Source organism: Zootoca vivipara, chromosome 14, assembly GCF_963506605.1.
Source record: "Zootoca vivipara chromosome 14, rZooViv1.1, whole genome shotgun sequence".
NCBI classification, from domain to species: Eukaryota; Metazoa; Chordata; class Lepidosauria; order Squamata; family Lacertidae; genus Zootoca; species Zootoca vivipara.
Window position 1 is genome coordinate 29,760,127 of NC_083289.1, and position 21,647 is coordinate 29,781,773.

The window sequence follows — 21,647 nt, forward strand, 5'->3', positions numbered from 1 at the left end:
TCCTCTTCTCTTCCTGACCACTGCCAGCTGAATTGAGCCTGCCTTATTCTACATCATTGCTCTTTCTTCCAAAAAAACAGAGGAGCCAGTGCTTTCCAAATCTGCAACTTCTAACTCCCCAGGGTCAACTTCTGCTTAGTGCATCATGAAGGCAAACACATGTACCCAACATGACAGCCTCCATCAACAGGCAAGGAAAAGTACGCCACAGCACACCTTCATTACTTGGGGCAGTTATTCCCAAAGGGTGAGGCAGCCTCCCACTGCCACCTTGGGGCAACTGAAGGTGATGATGCAAAGTCCCAGGGAGGGATAAGATTCTGAAAAGGATCCAGGAGAAAAAAACAGGAGATAGAACCCAGCCAATGTAGTCCATTGCCTTCCCCTTCTTCCCAGCAGTGGTATTATGTGAGGATGGCCCCATCTGGGCATTGAAGATTGAGTCAATTCCATGAAGCAAGTGGAAGAAAGATTAGTGCCACCATTCGTTATAACTTGTAATTAATACACTGCAGAAGAATAAATTTGCACATATATTTATAATGGAAAATGCACCACCCTTCTTACAGCAGCATCTTCCTGGGCTGGTGCACATTAATTAATGCATTTCTAGCTTGTTTATCTAATTGCTGCATAATTTGTTCCAGTTTGGGCCAACGACTCACTTCATCAACTCATTCAATTAGCAAGTATCAGGTCTGTGCAGGAAGAACCAATCCCACGTGAGAAAGGGACAGATTAACCTTGAACTGCCAAATGGATTTGCCCTTCAGAATGATGTCGGGTGGCAAAATGGCCAGCAACCTAGGGACACCGGACAAAAACAAAGAATGACGCATTTCTTCCATGTTTTGCTTCAACCGAGCTAGAGTTTCATGGGATCAACCTTGGGATTTGTGAAGCAATAAGGAGCAATTCCGGGCTGTGTTGGTGACATTTTGGTGGAACTAGAATGGACTGGATGTTCTGCAGTTGGATTCCCTTCCCCTGAAACATGGGAATGTGTGGATTTCGAACTGTGTGGCTCAGCAGTCAAGGAGCATTTCCTAAGACTGTTTCTGGATTTGTGTATCAATATTTTAACCCTGACCTCCTTTTCCTATATAGAGCACTCAAGGTGGCTTGCCTTAACTACAATTCACAAAAGTCATCAAAATGCTAACCATTTTCAACAGAGCAACAGAGCAAATCCAAATCTAATACAATTAGGGATAAGTGAGAACGACCAGCTGATCCTCTATTTCATCTGGAAATGAGCCAATTCTTCTCCCCACACATCAAAGTCAAAGTGAAATCAACTCATCACTTGAACCAATCTTAGGGACTCGGAAAGTGAGACACAGTGGACTCTCACCCATCCCCAAAGCCTCCTCCCAATCTTCCACTTCTGCTTGCATTTAACTCTGGAGGATGTGCTGGCAATGGCAACAACGAGAGTCTAGAGAAGGAGGAGACGTCTCTCTCCCCATCACCACAAAATGCTCCACCATGCATCAGAGCACCCACAGCAGTGTCCCTTGGGATTTGTACATCTTCAAGATGGAAGAGGGTCCTTCTTTAACCTAGACCATGATCCAAACTGGAGAAGGGTTGGAAGGAATCCTTAAAACAACACATCTCCTTTGAGAAGAACCTTAAGGGTTCGTTTCCATACACCTAAATAAAATTAAATGGAAAGGGAGCCGAATGCTTGCATAAACTAGGCTATCCTCTCCTGACCATGAGTGAGGGCCAGAGAAATGACTTAGGCAGATGTCAGGAAGGAGACAGGTCAGGCTGAAGTTGCAGGAAGTTGGACAGCTCCAAGCAGATAACTTGCTCCAGTAGCTGACTTTGGGATCACATCCAAAGCACATCCCCCCTCGAAAAGAATCCATCTGCACACACACACACACACACACACACACACAGAAAAATAGAATTCTGAACCTTTCAAAATAAGCACACTTGGTTCTGTTTGTCTCAGGTTTATTTGGGGGGCCAGCAATAGCTATAACTTCCTTGCTCAGACAAGCATGATAGCAGAGATTTCAGGGAAACTGGGAATGAGCCAAGAAAGGAACAAGGCACAGGTCACAGTTACTGTCCAGGGTCCTGAAGAATGTGCAAATGATTTCCAGAGAGGTGGCTGTGTTAGTGGATTGCAGTAAGAGCAAGAGATTTAATACCTTCTGCCACAATAAGTTGAGTCATCTTTAAGGTACCACAAAGGCTCTTTGTTATTCGTTTCCTGGTTTAGTCTTTTCCCTCTGAAGTCAACAGATGCAGCTAAAACATTTTCAAATGCTGATCTGCGACCTTCAGGGGCAGGAGGAAGCCAGGGATTCTGCCAATGTAGATACCACACTCTATATTTATGAAGGAATTGACAATAAGGAATTTGTAACAAGAAAAGCAAATCAGATGACACACAGGCAAGCTTAGAAGATTCCTCCTCGGCTCATCTTAAGTCACCAAGAGAAGCTGCCTGCATCAAAGAGATGATTGGGGGTGGTGTGCTTTCTTTCCAAAGCCTTACAACACGACCTATAACACCAGCCATTTCTGGTGGCTTTTGAAATCAAACACCAGGCAATCAAAGCCCTAAAAGATTCTGGAAGTCAAGCACTGCCATCTACGGGCTGATATTGCGACAGCACCACAAAGTGAGTCATTTTCTTAATCATAAATGTTGGGCATTCAAGGTCACCCCTTAATTAAGTCATAGGGACTAGTGGCCAATTAAGTGACTAGTCAATGGTTAGATATCCCTTAGCACACTGTGTTATTTTGTTTTCACACTCAGGCTTGCTAAAGGTGGTGAAAGGGTTTCCTTGTTGCTCCTTTTTCAGGAGCGATGAATTTATTCCACGGTGAAAACTGTGCATGGAGAACCAGAGGGGTTTCTGAATTATAATTGGCAGCCTTCATCAACCTGGCACCCTCCAGATGTTTCAGACTGCAATTTCCATCAGCCCCAGCATTGTCCAGCCATGTTGGTTGGGGTTGATCAGAGTTGTAGGTATTCCCAGGGGCAGCCTGTTCCCGTTTTGCCACCTGAGATGAAACAGAAATTGCTGCCTTCTGCCTCAACCCAATGCTGCACCCTACCCCCACTTCCACTGCTGTACTGCATCCCTCACTTCCACTGCCAGAGCACCCCAGTTCTTGCCAAACTCAGAAATCCTTCTAACCCTCACCCTTTAGCCACATCAGTTGATGCAACAAAGCAGAAGGATGTACAATTTCCTACTTTTCAATTAAAGAAAATTTAATTCCACTCACTACGATAACCTGCTGATCAGATCATTGCAATGCACTCTACGTGTGGCTCCCCTTGAAGACAGACTAGATGCTACAAGAAGTGTAGAGCACAGCTGCCTGAGTTTGGAGCATCACAGCTAATTGCATCATGTAACACCAATTCTTTAGTTGTGACTCCTGCATTGCAAGGGACCCAGGTGGCGCTGTGGGCTAAACCACTGAGCCTAGGGCTTGCTGATCAGAAGGTTGGCGGTTCGAATCCCTGTGATGGGGTGAGCTCCCGTTGCTTGGTCCCAGCTCCTGCCAACCTAGCAGTTCAAAAGCACATCAAAATGCAAGTAGATAAATAGGAACCGCTATAGCGGGAAGGTAAACGGCGTTTCCATGTGCTGCTCTGGTTTGCCAGAAGCGGCTTTGTCATGCTGGCCACATGACCTGGAAGCTGTACGCTGGCTCCCTCGGCCAATAATGTGAGATGAGTGCCGCAACCCCAGAGTCAGTCATGACTGGACCTAATGGTCAGGGGTCCCTTTACCTTTTTACCTGCACTGCAAGGGGTTGGACTAGATCAGGCATAGGCAAACTCCGGCCCTCCAGATGTTTGGGATTACAATTCCCATCATCCCTGACCACTGGTCCTGTTAGCTAGGGATGATGGAAATTGTAGTCCCAAACATCTGGAGGGCCGGAGTTTGCCTATGCCTGGACTAGATGACTCTTGGGGGCCCCATCCAATGCTACAATTCAATGAGTTTATGAATCCTGCAGGAAGGAAGGTGCTTGTATTGGAACTGGAATTCTTTTAGTGTTGGTTACCTGATTCAGGAAGAGGGTTGCACTGACTCCTGCCAAAATGGACAGAATTTGACCCCTGCTCATCAGCAGATGATACGGGTGTGTTGTGTGTTAAAATATTCTGCGTTGACTGGGTGCGCCAGTTTCCTGTGGGGAACTGGCACATGTAGCTAAGATAGAATTGATCCCCACCCTCTAACCATCAGCTGATGTCATCTGCCCATTGAAGCGACATCAGCTGATGGGCAGGTGGGTGTGACTTGGATCAAATGGGATACAATCTACACTGTAGTGTCTCCTCATTTATGGAACTCCATGCCTTCAGACATACATCTGCTGCCTTCCTTGGTTGGGTTCGGTGCCCATTAAAAACTTACCTCTTCACCCAGACCTTTGGTGGGGCGAAATTATTTGTGATCAATAGTTCATTAGTAAGAATGAAATCAGCCTTACACTGAGCGAGATCATTGGTCCATGTAGCTCAGTACTGTCTGCACTGACTGGCAGCAGCTTCCCAGGCTTTCAGCCAGGGGGTCTCTCCCAGCCCTTGCTGGAACTGTCAGGGATTGAACCTGGGACTTGAGCATGCCATGCAGATGCTCTGCCTTGGAGCCAGCTATAGCTGATGGATATTCATCTGATGCATTGATACAGCTTGACTTTTAATTTTGGTTTTAAGCTTATATTGAATTTTCTTGTTTTAAAACATACATTGTAAATCATGTTCAGATCTCTGTCGGTTAGGGGTGGCTTAGATATCTGCAAGTCCCAAACTTTCCCTCCCACGGACGAAAATTGCTGAGGCTCTGGCTGGACCACTTAAGGATTTTAAAATTGTAGCAGTTGTACTGCACTGTGCTGGATGCTTTAACTGTATCTTTACTGCTTCTTTTATTTGTTATATTGTATTTTATTGCATTGCAATTTGAATTCCAATACTGTACTAATTTGATATCCAAAATATCAGTAAGTAACTTTTCCCACAAGTGCAGAGGATTGGGGGAACAGAGGATTGGGGGTGCATGGGGGAAGGAGACAGGGGAGAGTCCTGTTGCACAAACATAAATCCTTGCATTAATGGGACGGTAACTTAGTACATCCTGTTCTCACAGTGGCAAACGACATGCCTGTGGGAGCCCACAATCAGGACTCAAATGCAAGACCATAAGAAGAGCCTAGTCGGTCAGGTCAATGGCTCAACTAGCCCAGCATCCTGTTCTCACAGTGGCCAACCAGAAGCCCCAGAGGAATCCCACTAGCAGGATGTGAGCACATCAGCACTCGCCCCTCCTGGACTTTCCAGCAATTGGTATTCAGACCTTCCCAATTTCTAGTGCCAAGGGTGGGCATCACAGATTTCTTGGGCTGGCTTCCAGTACTAGGGCTAGACCAGGGGTCAGCAAACTATTTCAGCAGGGGACCGGGCCACTGTCCTCCAGACCTTGTGGAGGGCTGGACTATATTTGGGGTGTGTGTGAATGAATTCCTATGCCCCACAAATAACCCAGAGATGCAGTTTAAATAAAATGACACATTCTACTCATGTAAAAAATACGCTGATTCCCGGGCCGTCCACAGGCCAGATTGAGAAAGTGATTGGGCCGGATCCGGCCCCCGAGCCTTAGTTTGCCTACCCATGGGCTAGACTGAGAAACACCCTTGATCTGGGCATCCAGATTGGCCACATGGCTAACCCACAAATCCTTTCCGTCCTTTTGAACAAAGGCTTTTGGATTTCCTGGCTTTACACATGCTCTATGCTTCCAATGCCACAAGAGAGCACTCTAGATACATCTCTGCCTCCCAGAGAGAGGCTTAGTTCTGCAGAAGGCAGCCTCGCATTTTCCTGGAAAACAAAATTCCAAAAGACCCAGTGGGAACAGTTGAGAAGAGCCTTTCCCCAACCTGGTGCCCTCCAGATGTTTTGGACTACAGCTTCCATCAGCACCAGCCAGCATGGAGTTGTAAATCCAAAATATCTAGAAGGCAGAAAGCTTAGAAAGGCTGCTCTGGAAAGACAGTACTATTCCTGTGAAATAAACCCACACTTCCCAATCAACTCCACAAGATGTAGGACTAAACACAGGAAGGAGCCTCACAAGAGTCATTGGTCCATCTCTAGCTCAGTACTGTATACAATGACTGGCAGTGGCTGTCCAGGATTTCAGATGGGAGACATTCAGCCTTACCTGGAGATATGGGAGATTGAACCTGGGAAGGCAGCCCTATATCAGGAAGTTTTTAATGTTTAATGTTTTACTATGTTTGTATATGTACTGTAAGCAGCCCAGAGTGACTGGTGAAACCCAGCCAGATGGGTGGGGTATAATAATAATAATAATAATAATAATAATAATAATAATAATAATAATAATAATATAATGCAAGGCTCCTCCTTTTTTATTTCATTAAAAAGTGAGGTGTGTGGGCAGATGCATTTGTGGTAAACCTTAGGAGGAACTTCCTGAAAGTAAGAGCTGATTGACTACCTTCAATCAGGTGGATCACCTTCATTTGACGTTTTTAAGCCATGGTTGGATGGCCATCTGTCAATGAGTCTTCAACTGCAGTTCCTGCATTGCAGTGGGGTCAGACTAGATGTGACCCTTGAGATCCCGTCTAACTCCACAGAGCTATGAAATTACATGCTGGAATTTCAGATGCACTGAAAAAAGGAACAGCAGCAATTGCTGTATAATTCAGCAATTGCCAGACCTACAACTGCCATTTCTTGGAGATGATTCAAGATGAGCCAGCCAGCCTGCTTTGCCTTTACTCAGCAATTCATGATGCCTCCCTTGGCTTGGGTACAGCACTACTACGTCAGAAACATGCATTGCAGCTTTTGTTTATCATGCCCCCCCCACCCCAAGAGATGAGCCAAAACTCCCCCTTTCAATGACTGTTAAACATTCCTTGTAAGAATATTTGTTTCCTGGCTCACACTGCACTCGCCCGCCCTCTGGGAGCTCATCGCACAGCAAATTATGACTGTGCCAGCACTCCATCACAGCATGGACCTTTCGTGGGTGGTATTGAGGAATGGACCCACCCATCTCAGAGTCATAGGCATTTATTCATAAGTGTATTGTGTAGGTACCCAAGTATGCATTTTACCATGTGTATCTCAGTGTATGCATTTATAAATATTATTAACCTAAAACACACATTTTGGTATCACAAAAATTTATATTGCAAACTCTGAAGGATAATTAAGCTCCAATCTGTGTATTAGTTTGGGAGGTGCAAATTGGGCCAGGGTGCCTAAAAATAGGAACCAAATGAAATTCTCCTCCATACCTCATCTAGGAAGGAGGAAGAAGTAGAAGTGAAAAAAAGTAAAATAAAAAAAGGTACCAAAGCAGTGCTCAGGACCAGGGAGAAGTAATGGAATAAAACATGATTGACAGCTGGCAAGTGAATGTTTGGACCAACCGAAATGTTAAGTTTCTACTTTGCTAAAACAAATAGTTCTTCTCACCCTCCAAAGAAGTTAAAGTGTAGAATATTCAGTGTTGCCATCATGATGCAATTCATCAGGGAGTGATCTGCCCAGCCCCACCCTCCAGCTCTGAGAGGTTGATGCATAAGAGGGCTTCTTGTTGTTATCTTTTTTTGACAGGAGAGAATTTCTAGGTACTAATTTCAACTTTGGAGCTACTTTGGGATGTGAAATGATTGGGATATTTTTTCTTGACCCACTGGTGAGTTTCATGCTCATTTAAATTTTGATGCATCTCAAATGAGCTGTCAATCCCTGATTATTAGCGTAATGTTCAGAAGCGTAGCCACAGCCATGCCCTTTCTAAGATGATGCAATATTCTAAGATGATGCAATAATGTTATAATTATACAATAATAATAATTAGGGGTGCCCTGCAAAGATCAATGCAACTCTCCACATTTTCTGTGCACATCCACAGGCAAATAATTTGGAATGCTCCCATATCTAATTTCAGAGACACTTCAAGTTGTGTTTTCCTTTGTAGCAAACAGAACTTGCACCCCGTTCTCTTGAAGTTGAATCTCCTCATCTTTTCAGTGTTCCTAGATGCTTAACTTTGGAGCATACACAACAGCTCCTCCTTGGTGTTCTCCCTACGCACCTTCTCCAGAGTGACCCTAGAAGCCCATCCTCAGTGGTTGACTCTCTTCCTTTCACTCTGATTGGCTCCAATGGCCAGAAAGGGTGAGAAGACATCTTCTCATTGGCTAAGAAGCTGCCTTTTCATGCTGTCTGGGCAGCTCTAGGAAACAGGGACCCGACTGCAGAAATATTAATGGTTATTTGACTCCCTGAAACTTGACACCACTGGTTATGTTTGTAGTGATAGTACTTTTTTAGCTAAGTACAGTGGAACCTCGGTTTACGAACACCTCGGTTTACGAATTTTCGGTTTACGAACGCCGTGGACCCATCTGGAACGGATTAATTCACTTTCCATTACTTTCAATGGGAAAGTTCGCTTCAGTTTATGAACGCTTCAGTTTATGAACAGACTTCCGGAACCAATTGTGTTCATAAACCGAGGTACCACTGTATCATTACAGTCATACCTTGGTTTAAGTACGCTTTGGTTTGAGTACTTTCAGTTTAAGTACTCCGTGGACCCGTCTGGAACGGATTAATCCACTTTCCATTACTTTAAATGGGAAAGTTCGCTTCAGGTTAAGTACGCTTCAGGTTAAGTATGGACTTCTAGAACCAATTACACTCATACTTCGGGTTAAGGACGTTTCAGGTTGAGTACTCCGCGGACCCGTCTGGAACGGATTAATCCACTTTCCATTATTTTCAATGGGAAAGTTCGCTTCAGGTTAAGTACGCTTCAGGTTAAGTACAGACTGCCGGAACCAATTGTGTACTTAAACCGAGATACCACTGTATTGTATATCTGCATTTAGGTGTTTTTTTTATGTGAAGCACATAGAGATTTATATTTGCAGGAAATGTGATTCAGATTCCTCTCACTAATTCCCACTGAGGACAGGTGTGCAATGGTGAGAAACAGGGAATTAGCTCCTCACGTCAAGAAGCAACAGCATCTCACACTTAATTCCTCTGTGCAGTAGTCCTAAAATACTTTTCCTCTGTGCACTTCATACCACAGACCCAAAGCTCTTCATACCACAGACCCAAAGAACAGTGTTTGGTTTGGATGGATGAATGAGGAGCAGTAGTCCACAGTATTTGTCTAAGACAAAACATCTGAAACATGCTAAGGTCATTTCAGGACACCAAAACCCAAGAGATCACAGATAGTAGGCTGGAGCGATTGCTCATGCAGCTGGGAGGGAGGAGCAGCTGCTTGGGAGGTGGGGAAGACTTGGAGCAATAAAACACCCTTTTCCTCCTGCTTGAAGAGGCATGAAGTGGTTAAATGTATCTTGACTGTGTCTTCTGCTCAGAAAGAGAAGCTGGAAGCTGCAGGAGGGGAGAATGCCCTTGAGATTGAATCCTGATTGCAGGTTTCCCACAGCCATCTGGATGGCCATTGTGAGAACAGGATGCTGGACAGGATAGGTCACTGGCCTGATCCAGCAGGCTCTTTTTATGTTCATATACTGTACTTGGAACACACACTTCCAAGGGATTAGTGCTAGTATAAGGTAAAGGTAAAGGGACCCCTGACCATTAGGTCCAGTCGTGACCGACTCTGGGGTTGCGCGCTCATCTCGCATTATTGGCCGAGGGAGCCGGCGTACAGCTTCCAGGTCATGTGGCCAGCATGACAAAGCCGCTTCTGGCAAACCAGAGCAGCACATGGAAACGCCGTTTACCTTCCCGCTATAGCGGTTCCTATTTATCTACTTGCATTTTGATGTGCTTTCGAACTACTAGGTTGGCAGGAGCTGGGACCACACAACAGGAGCTCACCCCGTCACAGGGATTCGAACCGCCGACCTTCTGATCAGCAAGCCCTAGACTCAGTGGTTTAGCCCACAGCGCCACCGGGTATATAAAGCCCTAAATGGCTTGCAGCCCAAATCCCTAAAATTTAGACTGAAACTAAATCCTTCGAAGTCAGAGGTCCTCTGGCTGGGTCGGGATGGCATGGGGATGAGGGACCAATTCCCTTCTCTTGCAGGGGCCCACTTAGTGCCATTGCCTTCCTTTAAGAGCGTGGGTGTAATCATTGATGCCTCCCTTTCTATGGAAGTGCAGGTTACTACAACAGCTAAGGCGACATTTTTTCACCTTCGCCGCATTAAGCAGTTGGTCCCTTACTCGTAATCCTGTACTCAAAACAAACACGAAAAGTCAGTTGATCATTATGGTGTCGGAAGCCTGCAGCCAATAGAAGGATTGTTGCGCTCCGCCACAATATATTGAGGTTCTATGAAAGAGAGTTATTCCAGAGCTGGAAAAGAGGTGTCTTGACGGTACTGGGATATTGCAGCAAGACCTAGCCCCCTGTCACACATCGAAAGTGGTGAAGAAATTCATGACAGAGCAGCAAATACAGGTACTTGATTGGCCAGGGAATTCCCCGGACGTAAATCCCATTGAGAACTTGTGGGCTATATGCAAAAGTCGCCTCTGTGCTGTAGACTGTACGACTATGGAGAAGCTCATTCAGGCACTGATTCAAGTGTGGTACAGGAATCCGAAAATCAACAGTGACTGTTCGAAACCAGTAGACTCCATGCCAAACTGTGTTCAAATGCTGCTTAAAAATAGCGGAGGTCATATCCATTACTAATGTACGTATATGTGAGTTTTGTACAATACACTACATTGTTTGTTTAAATTAATTTGCACAAGGGTGTACACACAAACAGTTCAATGCTAGTTTTTGAAAGCTCCTTGGAACGAGGGAGGCAAGACATTTTTGCCCCTGAACTTTCCCTCAAGGAACCACAAAACAAACCACCCCCAGACTCACCTACGACAGTGAGGACCTCGTTTTCAATTTCCGCTGTGATGTGTATCCTGCCCCGGCGCTCAGTGTGGTCCGTGCCACAGAGACTCGGTACGTTCATCACGCAGCGTTTGTGGACGTTCATCATGCAGGCTGGTGGAGAGAGAATCGGAAGGAAAGATTTCAGGTCCCAATATGGGGTTCAAGACATTGTGCTTCTGCTGCCATCAAGCCTCCTTTGGAGGCTTAGAGCAGGCATAGGCAACCTTGACTCTCCAGATGTTTTGGAACTACAACTCAACTTCCATGATCCCTGACCACTGGCCCTGTTAGCTAGGAATCATGGAAAGTTGTAGTTCCAAAACATCTGTAGAGCCAAGGTTGCCTATGCCTGGCTTAGAGGTGCATTCCACCTCCTTTAATGGGATGCCACATAGGTTTCTGCTGCGGTTTACTGTATTTCTGAACACGTACTAGATTCTCCCCTGCCTTATGCCTGGAAATTTTTATTTATTTCTTTGTTCTTTGGTTGCAATCATATCCCACTTTTTGTTCTCCAAGGAGCTAAAGGTGGCACACATGGCTCTTGCCCTCTTCATATAATCCCCACAAGAAACCTGTGAGGTAGGTTGAGAGGCAGAGACTGGCCCAGGGTCACCCAGTGAGCCTCATGGCCAAGTGGGGATTTGAACTCTAGTCTCCCCCAGGCCCTAGTCTGACAATCTAAAAAACCCTACATGCCATCAGACACCTAGAGGATTGTGGGCTTTGAGATCTGATGAGTTCCTGCCCCACCTCATTTATATCCATCAACTCCTCTAAGATCTCTCCTTCCACCATCTCTATTGCAGTGGCCCTAGAGAGCTACTCTGCAGAATTATTCTCATTAAGATCTCATTAGCTGCCATTTTTTGCCATGGCAACTCTAAGCGACTTAAAAAATAAGTTACCCAAAACAAAAACATGCATACATTAAAACGAGGGGGTAGAATGCATTAAAGCATCCCACCCACTCTAAAAAGCCACGGATAGTTAAAAAAGTGGAATATGAATTCAATAAATAAACCATTTAAGAGGATGGTTGTAATTTACACAGTGACCATTAGAGGTCTTCCTACACCCGATCCATGTGAAACACCCCCCCCAACAGCAATTTCATCCTGAGAGGGAGCAGCATTTCTTCCACCCCCCATAAGAGCCTTCCACCCCACCCCCTCTGTAAAGTCCAGCTCTCACTTTGTACAAAGAAGTAACTTTTTCCAAGCGTTCCTTGTTGCAGAGAGAAAGCTCAAAGATCAACTCAAGTGAATCTGGGAAGGGCCCCCAGCAAACCAGGGCAATAGATTCTGCTGTTCTTTCTGCTTATTCTTATTTATTTATTTATTGCATTTATACTCCACCTTCCCCCCCCCCCCATGGTGTCCATGGTTCTCCCCATCTCATTTAATCCCCACAACATCCTTGCAAGGTAGGTTAGTGAGGCTGTTGAACCCTGTGATTTGAACCCTGGTCTGCCAGGTCCTTGTCTGGCACTCTAACCACAACACCACACTGGCTCTGCACTGCATTGGGAACTAGATCTTCTGTATGCCACATTTCTTGTACCCCAATTGTAGGAGAGGCGGCACTGGAACCCGTCCTTCCCTATTCCCTCCCTGTAACTGAGGCAGGGGGGTTGGACTACAGGACCCTTGGAGGTCCCTTGCAACTCTACAATTCTATGATTCTATGAATCCTGGATCTCCTTGTTCCTCAGATGTTCAATTATCTTTAAATTCAGCTGGGCCCCACCACTGATCTGAGCTTGCCACCACCTCTGCCTGAATTGCTGCATCCCTTGTTAATTCTCCTTCCTTCCTTCCTTCCTTCCTTCCTTCCTTCCTTCCTTCCTTCCTTCCTTCCTTCCTTCCTTCCTTCCTTCCTTCCTTCCTTCCTTCCTTCCTTCCGCTGTTCATCAGTATGCAGATGATACCCAGCTCTACCTCTCTTTCAAATCAGAACCAGTGAAGGAGGTGAAGGTCCTGTGTGAGTGTCTAGAGGCGGTTGGAGGTTGGATGGCAGCTAACAGATTGAGGTTGAATCCTGACAAGACAGAAGTATTATTTGTGGGGGACAAGAAGACGGGCAAGTGTGGAGGACTCCCTGGTCCTGAATGGGGTAACTGTGCCCCTGAAGGACCAGGTGCGCAGCCTGGGAGACATTTTGGATTCACAGCTGTCCATGGAGGCGAAGGTTAATTCTGTATCCAGGGCAGCTGTTTATCAGCTCCATCTGGTACGCAGGCTGAGACCCTACCTGCCCGCAGACTGTCTCGTCAGAGTGATGCATGCTCTACGGTAGTTATCTCTCGCTTAGACTACTGCTACCTTTGAAGGTGACCTGGAAACTACAATTAATCCAGAATGTGGCAGCTAGACTGGTGACTGGGAGCAGCCGCCGAGACCACATAACACCAGTCTTGAAAGACCTACATTGGCTCTCAATACGTTTCTGAGCACAATTCAAAGTGTTGGTGCTGACCTTTAAAGCTCTAAACGGCCTCGGTCCAGTATACCTGAAGGAGCGTCTCCATCTTCATAGTTCTGCCCGGACACTGAGGTCCAGTGCCAAGGGCCTTCTGGCAGTTCCCTCGCTGCGAGAAGCCAAGTTACAGGGAACCAGGCAGAGGGCCTTCTCGGTATTGGCACCTGCCCTGTGGAACGCCCTCCCATCAGATGTCAAAGAGAAAAACAACTACAGTGGTGCCTCGCTAGACGAAATTAATTCGTTCCACGGTCTTTTCTTATAGCAAAAAATTCGTCTAGCGAATCCCATAGGAATGCATTGATTTTTTTTTTGATTTTTTTTGCCCATAGGAACACATTAATTGAATTTCAATGCATTCCTATGGGAAACCGTGATTCGCTAGACGAATTTTTCGTAAAACGCATTCGTCTAGCGAGGCAAGCTCCACTCGAAAAATCCTTTCGTTAAGCGGAAATTTCGTTAAGCACGGCATTCGTTAAGCGAGGCACCACTGTACCAGACTTTTAGAGGACATCTGAAGGCAGCCCTGTTTAGGGAAGCTTTTAATGTTTAATAAATTATTGTATTTTAATATTTCTGTTGGAAGCCGCCCAGAGTGGCTGGGGAAACCTAGCCAGATGGGTGGGATATAAATATATTATTATTATTATTATTATTATTATTATTATTATTATTATTATTATTATTATCCCTTCCTTCCTTCCTCCCTTCCTCCCTTCCTCCCCCCTTCCCTCCCCTTCAGTTGTCTCCTCTGCTGTTGAAATCTGAATTGCAAGGGGCTCAAGACAAGGACATGTCTCCTTTGCTTGTGTTTTCTTCTCTGTCCTTGGATGGTGCTATACAAACAAACGCCAGCAACCGCGAGGCTGCAACATCTTCACGGCTGCCTGTTCCACTTCTTGCAACTGAGGCTTCACTCAGATTTCCTTTTCTTGTAAACACAGCAAAGCCTCCACTGGTGGATTTGACCACACCAGCTCTGCACAAACAAGGAGACTCATGGCCTTAATCAAAGGGTGTGGTAGCATTGAAAGAAGGAAAAGGTCAACATGCAAGATTTATTGGTCTAGCAGTGGAGGAGGGTAGCAGCTGCGTCCTGGGGAGGAAGCAAGCAGACCAGCTCCTGCTTCTGTCACTGTCTGGGGGAAGTGAGAGGTAGCAGGAAGGCTGTAGCCTAGCGGTTAGAGCATCTGCTTTGCATTCAGAAGGCCCCAGGCTCAAAATGGTTTAAAATTCTGGAGGGACACTGCTGGGAGATGTAGAGAACCAGTAGCCAAAGCAGCGCCTGCAGATGCTGTGGAAGACAACTGCCACCATCCCTGCTGGAGGGGTCCAATGGGAATTGTTGTCCATAACATCCAGAAGGTCCCTCGTTGGCATGCTAAGCTAGATGGGCCAATGGTCCTGACTCAGTAAAAGGCATAGCAATCTAGCTCAGTGTTGTCTACACCGACCGGCAGCAGATGCTCCAGGGTTTCAGGTGGGAGCTCTCGCAGCCCTACCTAGAGATGCCATTGGGGATTAAACCTGGGACTTTTTCTGCATGCATAGCAGATGTTCTCCCACTGAGCTATAGCTTCACTCTTAAAAACAAGGCAGGATCCCAGTCCCGATGATTCAGAATTATGGGCTGATTTGAATATGACACCAAAATCTGCCATATACAGAGCCAGACTTTAGTCCATCTAGCTCAACATTGTTCACAATGGCTAGCAGTGACTCTCCAAGGTTTCGGACAGGGCTCTCTCCCTTTCTGGCCTGGAGATATCATTGGGGATTGAACCTGATGGGGCTCCCCAATAGCTCAAGAGTGCCTCTCCCAACATGGACCCTGCATTCTTCATTGGAGGCCCTCGAGGGAGATGCTGAGGGTGGCCCTTCATTTATGGGCCGCTCTCCGCCCTGCCATGGAGGCATGCCTGGCAGCATTACTGGCTGTTTTTTGGTGCCAGGCCTTTGGATCTTAATTTTAGGAACATATGAAACTGCCTTATACCAAACCAGACCCTTGGTCCTTCTAGTTCAGCACTGTCTACACTGCTTGGCAGCAGCTCTCCAGCATTTCAGACTGGGTTCCCTACCAGCTCTACCTGGAGATGCTGGGGATTGAACCCGGGACCTTCTGCATGCAAGGCAGATGCTCTAACCAATAGGCTACGACCCTTCCACAACTGAATGTTAGTGGTGTGGTCTGGACGGTTGAATTGGTATATATATACTCATTTTTAATGCTCGGGGTTTTTTTGTAAATAGCTTCAAGTTCCATTTTTGGAAAAAAGCAACACAACAACAGCCAGTGGTTTGCTTCACAAGGATGATGAAACCAGCCAAGTCTAGCACCGAGTGCATTAAATCCCCACTCTCCCAAAACACTTAATCCACAATACTCTGGGGTGATAAAGTAGGGATCATAAGGACTTTGCTGCACCCACAAAGAAAATTGTGAATCAGATGCTGTGATTGATTCATATCTCTCTCAATGCCACTGGACTTACTGTCACATTTCATTCCCTGGTGGATGAGTCCATACAACAAGGATCCACAGTGGTCGCAGAAGGTGGGGCTGGAGTATGTGTGGATTTTGAACTTGTGTTTGCTCCGTGGGTCCTGGAGAAAAGAGACAAGACAGTAGAAATGAATGATTGGTTAAGTGCTGGGCTTTGCCTATAAATGGAAGTCACTGATATGCATCAAGAACATTACATTACATATATGTGTGTCAGGGGCTGGACTGAGGAGGAATGGTGGGGGCCACTGCCACACCATCTCCTGAACCTTCCTGAGAACAGGAGGACAGTATAGATTTAGAACAGTGGTTTGCAGAAGGTCATAGTTCAGAGGCTGCAGAGGGGAGAAGCTGGGAAATATTGGAAGAGGAACACCAGGGAGAGAGAGAGCTGACAGACTCAGTGTCCTTGGAAAGCATTCCTGGACCACCACCTCCTCCCAGGACCAGGCGAGCATTGAAAGTAGTAGAACATAAAGCTCAGAGGCAGAAAGCTCAGATTAGCCAATGCAGGGGTGATGTAGAATAGGAGAGACAGAGGAGGGAGGGGACGTTACTTGGAGTAACGTCATTATTTAGGGGATACTCTGTGAATATTGAATAAATTACTCAGTGAGAACTTTTATCGTTTCTCTGCTTCTTGGTTGCCACCGTGGGGGGGATCTGATTCCCCGAAGCCTGACAATATGCCCCCTCAACTGTTTCAATCTGTGGAACCGGCACGGCTGAAAGTGCCACATAATATCTGTTCTGCACCTACACTTTGGAACTCCCTGCCTGTTGGCATCAGGCAGGCTCCTTCACTGCCCACATTTTTGTTTAGACAAGACTGCCTAGATATTTAGATGGCTGATACTTTTTCAGTCTATTGTTGGTTTTTACTAATCATCATCTTACTGTGCTATTCTTTTGTAAACTGCTTTAAGGTTTCCTACAATCAAGTGGTATATACATTTTATGAAATAAATAAAGCCCAGCCTGCCTTCCATATTGTGAGGCACCTTTTTGCAGATGCCACATTTCTTCTCAGGAGCTTGGGGTTATTTTATTCCCTCCACTCCCTCACAATCACCCTGCGAGGTAGGCTAAACTGATTACAGAGCAAAATGATCAAGGCCACCAAGAGATGCTTTAGTAGGGGATCTGAATTCAGAACCATGCCCAATATTCACTTCCAAACAAACAGGAAGAATATTACAGCCCATCAGTGACTTTGTCAGCACATCAAAGACCATCCCAATAAATGAACAGTGCCAAATCAATGCACAAACCTCTGCAATATATCCTCCACCCCTTGTTTTGGTTTTTTACAAATGGGAAACGGAGGCTAAGAGGCAATACGGCACCCCACAGTTGCACAACACCAGGCAAGAGCTCCAGGCAATAAAACCCAAATCCAGACCTGGAGATCTTCTAAAATGCCTTTTCATAGAATCATAGAACTATAGTGTTGGGAGGGATGCCAAGTCCAACCCCCAACAATGTAGGAATCACTCCTAGCACCACGCCACCCGCCCCCCCCAAATTGGTCTCCAGATGTGTCAGACCACAACAGAGCTCTCAGAACTACAATTTCCAGAGTTCCTTGCCAAGAGGGATTGATTATTAAACTACTCTGCGAACTGAAGCTCTGGGACAGAACTAGGGGTCTCCTAACAAGCACCCTTTACAAACTACATCTCCCAGAGTCCTTTGGGGAAATCATGACTGTTTAAAGTGGTACTTTAGTGCTTTAAATGTCTGGGGTGAAGCTGGGCTCCATTAACTCATTTTTCTACAGGGTGTGTACAGGATGGCATCCCATCAGCCCTGGTGACAGATGCCCCAGGCAATGGGCTTCTGTATGTGTGTGTCCATCCAAATTCCCATCTAGCAGACCATTTGGACTGGCTGCCCAGCCAGGAAGCTCATACAGTGGTACCTTGGTTTACAAACAGTCCCATTTACGAACGCCTCCGTTTATGAACGCCGCAGACCTGGAAGTGTTTACATCCGGGTTCCGTGGCGTCGGATGCACAGACGCGATCTGCACAGCTCGCGCATGCACAGAAGCGATCCGCGCAGCACGCGCAGAAGCGCTCTATTGGTGCTTCGCACACACACAGAAGCGTGCCTTCGGGGAGCGAATGCCTCCGTTTACGAATGCCTCTGTGGAACGGATCGCGTTTGTAAACCAAGGTTCCACTGTATTGGAACAGCTGTTATCACCCAACCTAACTGAGCACACAAAGTTGTTTTGAGGATAAAATGCAGGGCAGGTGGAATTAGCAAACCTTGCAGACGTCCCTGAGACTCCTTGAAAGGAGGACAAGATACAAATTCAACAACAATACAAAGACTTCATGAGAAAAGTGAGAACTGGGGAGGGATGTGAAGCAAGGCATCTAAACTAAGAACAGAAGGACATAAGAAGATCAGGCCAATCACTCATCCTAGTCCAGCATCCTGTTCTCACATTGGCTACCCAAATAATATTAATGATGATGATAAATAAATAAATAAATAAATAATTTTATTTATGCCCCGCCCTCCCCAGTCAGAACCGGGCTCAGGGTGGCTGACATCAATAAAATTACAAGAAGACATAAAAGAAAGAAAAACAATTGATTAAAATGTGGGTTAAAATACAATTTAAATTTATTTTTTTAAAAATAAGCAGCCTCATTTTAAAATGGCCCAAATCAAAACCATAAGGGAGGAAAAACAAAGGGGTCAGACTGAGTCCAGCCCAAAAAGCCAGGTGGAACAGCTCTGTCTTACAGGCCATGCGGAAAGATGTCAAATCCCGCAGGGCCCGGGTCTCCTGTGAGAGAGCGTTCCACCAAGTTGGGGCCAATAGTGAAAAGGCCCTGGCCCTCGTTGAGACCAATCTAGCCACCTTATGGCTCGGGATCTCCAAAATGTTGTTATTTGTGGACCTTAAGGTCCTCTGTGGGGCATACCAGGAGAGGCGGCCCCGTAGGTGGGAAGCCAGCAAGCAGGACCCGAGCACAGGATCCCTCTCCCTTCCTGTGGTTTCCAGTAACTGGTATTCAGGTGCATTACTGTCTCTGATTGGGAAGGCAGAGCACAGCCATCATAGCTAGTAGCCCTCAATGGTCTTCTCTAATCCCCTTTTAAACCCATCTAGGTTGGTAAGCAACACTGCTCTTGTGGCAGTGAGTTCCGTAGTTTAACTCTGCACTGTGTGAATGAGGAATTATCTCTCCCAAATCTTCCAACATTCTGCTTCATTGGATGTCCATGAGTTGAACGGAGTCCACACTGCGGGGTCCTCCTTGCTTTTCAACCTCGTTCTTCTCCTGCATTAATCAGTGTAATGCGCTGCTCTCTCTCTCCCCACTAACGAGCAACATTAGGGAGATGGGGACTAATGGAACTTCACTTAATTCAACCTGCTTAAGTGCAGCGTATCGGGCACGGGCAGCGATGAAAGTTAATTGCATCGGAAAACTCAGAGGCTTCACCCCAAAGCAAACCTCTTTCAAATTCATAAATGCTCAGAAGATGCTCCTTTTAACGACTGAGCCAGCAGCTGGGTAATGAGACGCCTGAGAAAATGGGGGTTAACAGCAATTAACCTGTCTTCAGCAAACCTTCAGATACAAAAAGCGCATTCATTAAGTCAGAACATACTTAGAGAAATCTCCGCTTCCAAGGGAGATAGTATTCTTTTTTTAAGGCAAGTGATGTACTTAAACACCAACCTGAATTTGGTGAAAAGGTGGTAGGTCAATACCCTGTTTCTCATATTTTAAGACATACCCATAAAATAAGCCATAGCAGGATTTTTAAGCATTCAAGGAATATAAGCCACACCCCGAAAATAAGACATAGTGATAGGCGCAGCAGCAATGCCGGCCGCGGCAGGAGGAGGAGGAAAAAAATAAGACATCCCTTGAAAATAAGCCATAGTGTGTTTTTTTGAGGAAAAAATAAATATAAGACGTGTCTTATAATATGAGAAGCACGGTATTTGGGGGGCCACGGATGTAGCCCTCCCTAGCCTAGAATCAGATAATCATAGAAATATAGAGTTGGAAGGGACCCAAAGAAGCATCTAGTCCCACTCCCTGCGATGCAGGAATAGCAGAAAGAAAGGAGACTAAACCTTAGGAAGAACTTTCTGATGGCAAGAGGTGTTTGACAGTGGAACGGACCCCGTTTAAAGATGGCGGGCTCTCCTTCACTGGAGGTTTTCAAGCAGAGATTGAATGGCCACCTGCCAGAGATTCTTGAGCTGAGATTCCTGCATTGCAGGGGGTTGGACTAGAGGCCCCTCGGGGTCCCTTCCAATTCTACTATTCTATGACACCTCACAGAAGAAGCAAAAGGCCTGCAGCTACTACTGCTTCTGTGTACTGCTTCCCTGCAGTTCCCACTGCCCAGGTAGGATTGGGAGTGGGCAGGTGGGGGGGGAGAACCTTCCCCCACCTGTTTCAGTAGAGGAAAATAACAGGATGCATGCAGATGGGCTCCCTCTTCCCTTGTTTTCTGAACCCAGTTTTGCTCAAGCTCCCCCTGTCTCTCTCTTATGGTCTTCCCACCCCACCCCCCTCTCTCCTCCCTCCACAACAACTCCCTTGAGGCTGGCTGGCACTCGCTTTCATTTGGCCTGATTTGCCCTGATGCTTCCCATCACAGCTTTTCATGTCTGTTGCGACACTGAGTTATTTATCTCCTTGGCAGCAAGGGACAAGGGGAGGGGAGGGGAAGGAGAGGCTCCTTAAGATGGCACACCACCCCTCGTTCATCGACCACGAGATCGAGATTCCCATCTATGCAGCCTCTCAATCAGCCTCCCCACTCAACCTGGTGCTCTCCAGGGCTGCAGCTCCTCTCAGCCACAACCCTACGACCCCAGGGCTACTGGAAGTTGCTGTTCAAAACATCTGGAAGGCACTGGGTTGGGAGAGGTTGATCTAGAGATGGACGGGCTCTTTCCCAAGAAAGCTGCCACATCCTGGTTGGGGTTTGATCTGAGAGGTGATGCTCTTTGGGAGCAGCCCCAGAGCTTGCTTTCAAAGCCAGGTTCTGCCCTGAGTCTTGCAACCACATCATAAACGTACAGCCAAGGAGAGGGACATTCCGCCTCCACTTCTGGGACTGAGGGGCAGTGCTTCTCACTGGGGGGAAACCTGCACTCTAGACAGGGGCGTAGGAAGGGGGCAGTGGGGCGAACCGCCCCGGGTGCCCTCATTGAGGGGGGGGTGGCATTCATTTTGACAGCTTGGGGGAGGCTTGGGAGTCGCGGGCAGGTGGTGTGCCGAATGTCTGCCATGGGCGGCTCGCTCTGCCCCCGGCTGCAGGGCTCACATGCTGCTCTGGGCACCCGAGCAGCTATCCCGTGCTTGGGAGGGCACCCTCTGTGCCACGCCCCCCCTCAGGAGCATGCCCGCCCTGGGCAGCATGGGCATATGCTCCGCCGCTGACTCTAGAGTCTCTGTAGCGGCATGTGTGCACTCCATGGAGGTAGCCAAGGGACGGGCAGGGGGGCAGCTAGATCAATTTACTAGATCAAGTAAAACAAAAGAAATACTTAACTAACTGACCCATCAGGTCAGTTCTGTGTGCCCCCCCCCCCCGCTAACAAAAGTCCTCCCCCCAACAAAGTCCTGCCCCCCCCCTGTATTTTTTGAGAATTTTAAGGAAAAACCATCTTCCACAAAAGCTGCTGCTTGCCTTCTATCACTGTGCCATACAGAGCGTGCTCG

At 46.6% G+C, this 21,647-nt stretch overlaps 1 protein-coding gene across 2 annotated transcripts in view; it reads right to left on the reverse strand.

Annotated features, from left to right (window-relative positions):
- Window positions 1–21,647, reverse strand: part of PRKCB (protein kinase C beta) — a 199,730-nt gene that overhangs the window by 87,257 nt on the left and 90,826 nt on the right. For both annotated transcript variants that reach the window (XM_035130770.2, XM_035130769.2), the window contains exons 4-5: window positions 15,923–16,034; window positions 10,926–11,054 (exon numbers count right to left, since the gene is read on the reverse strand). In XM_035130770.2, the coding sequence (XP_034986661.1) occupies window positions 10,926–11,054; window positions 15,923–16,034 (241 nt within the window). The remainder of the gene's footprint in view (window positions 1–10,925; window positions 11,055–15,922; window positions 16,035–21,647) is intronic.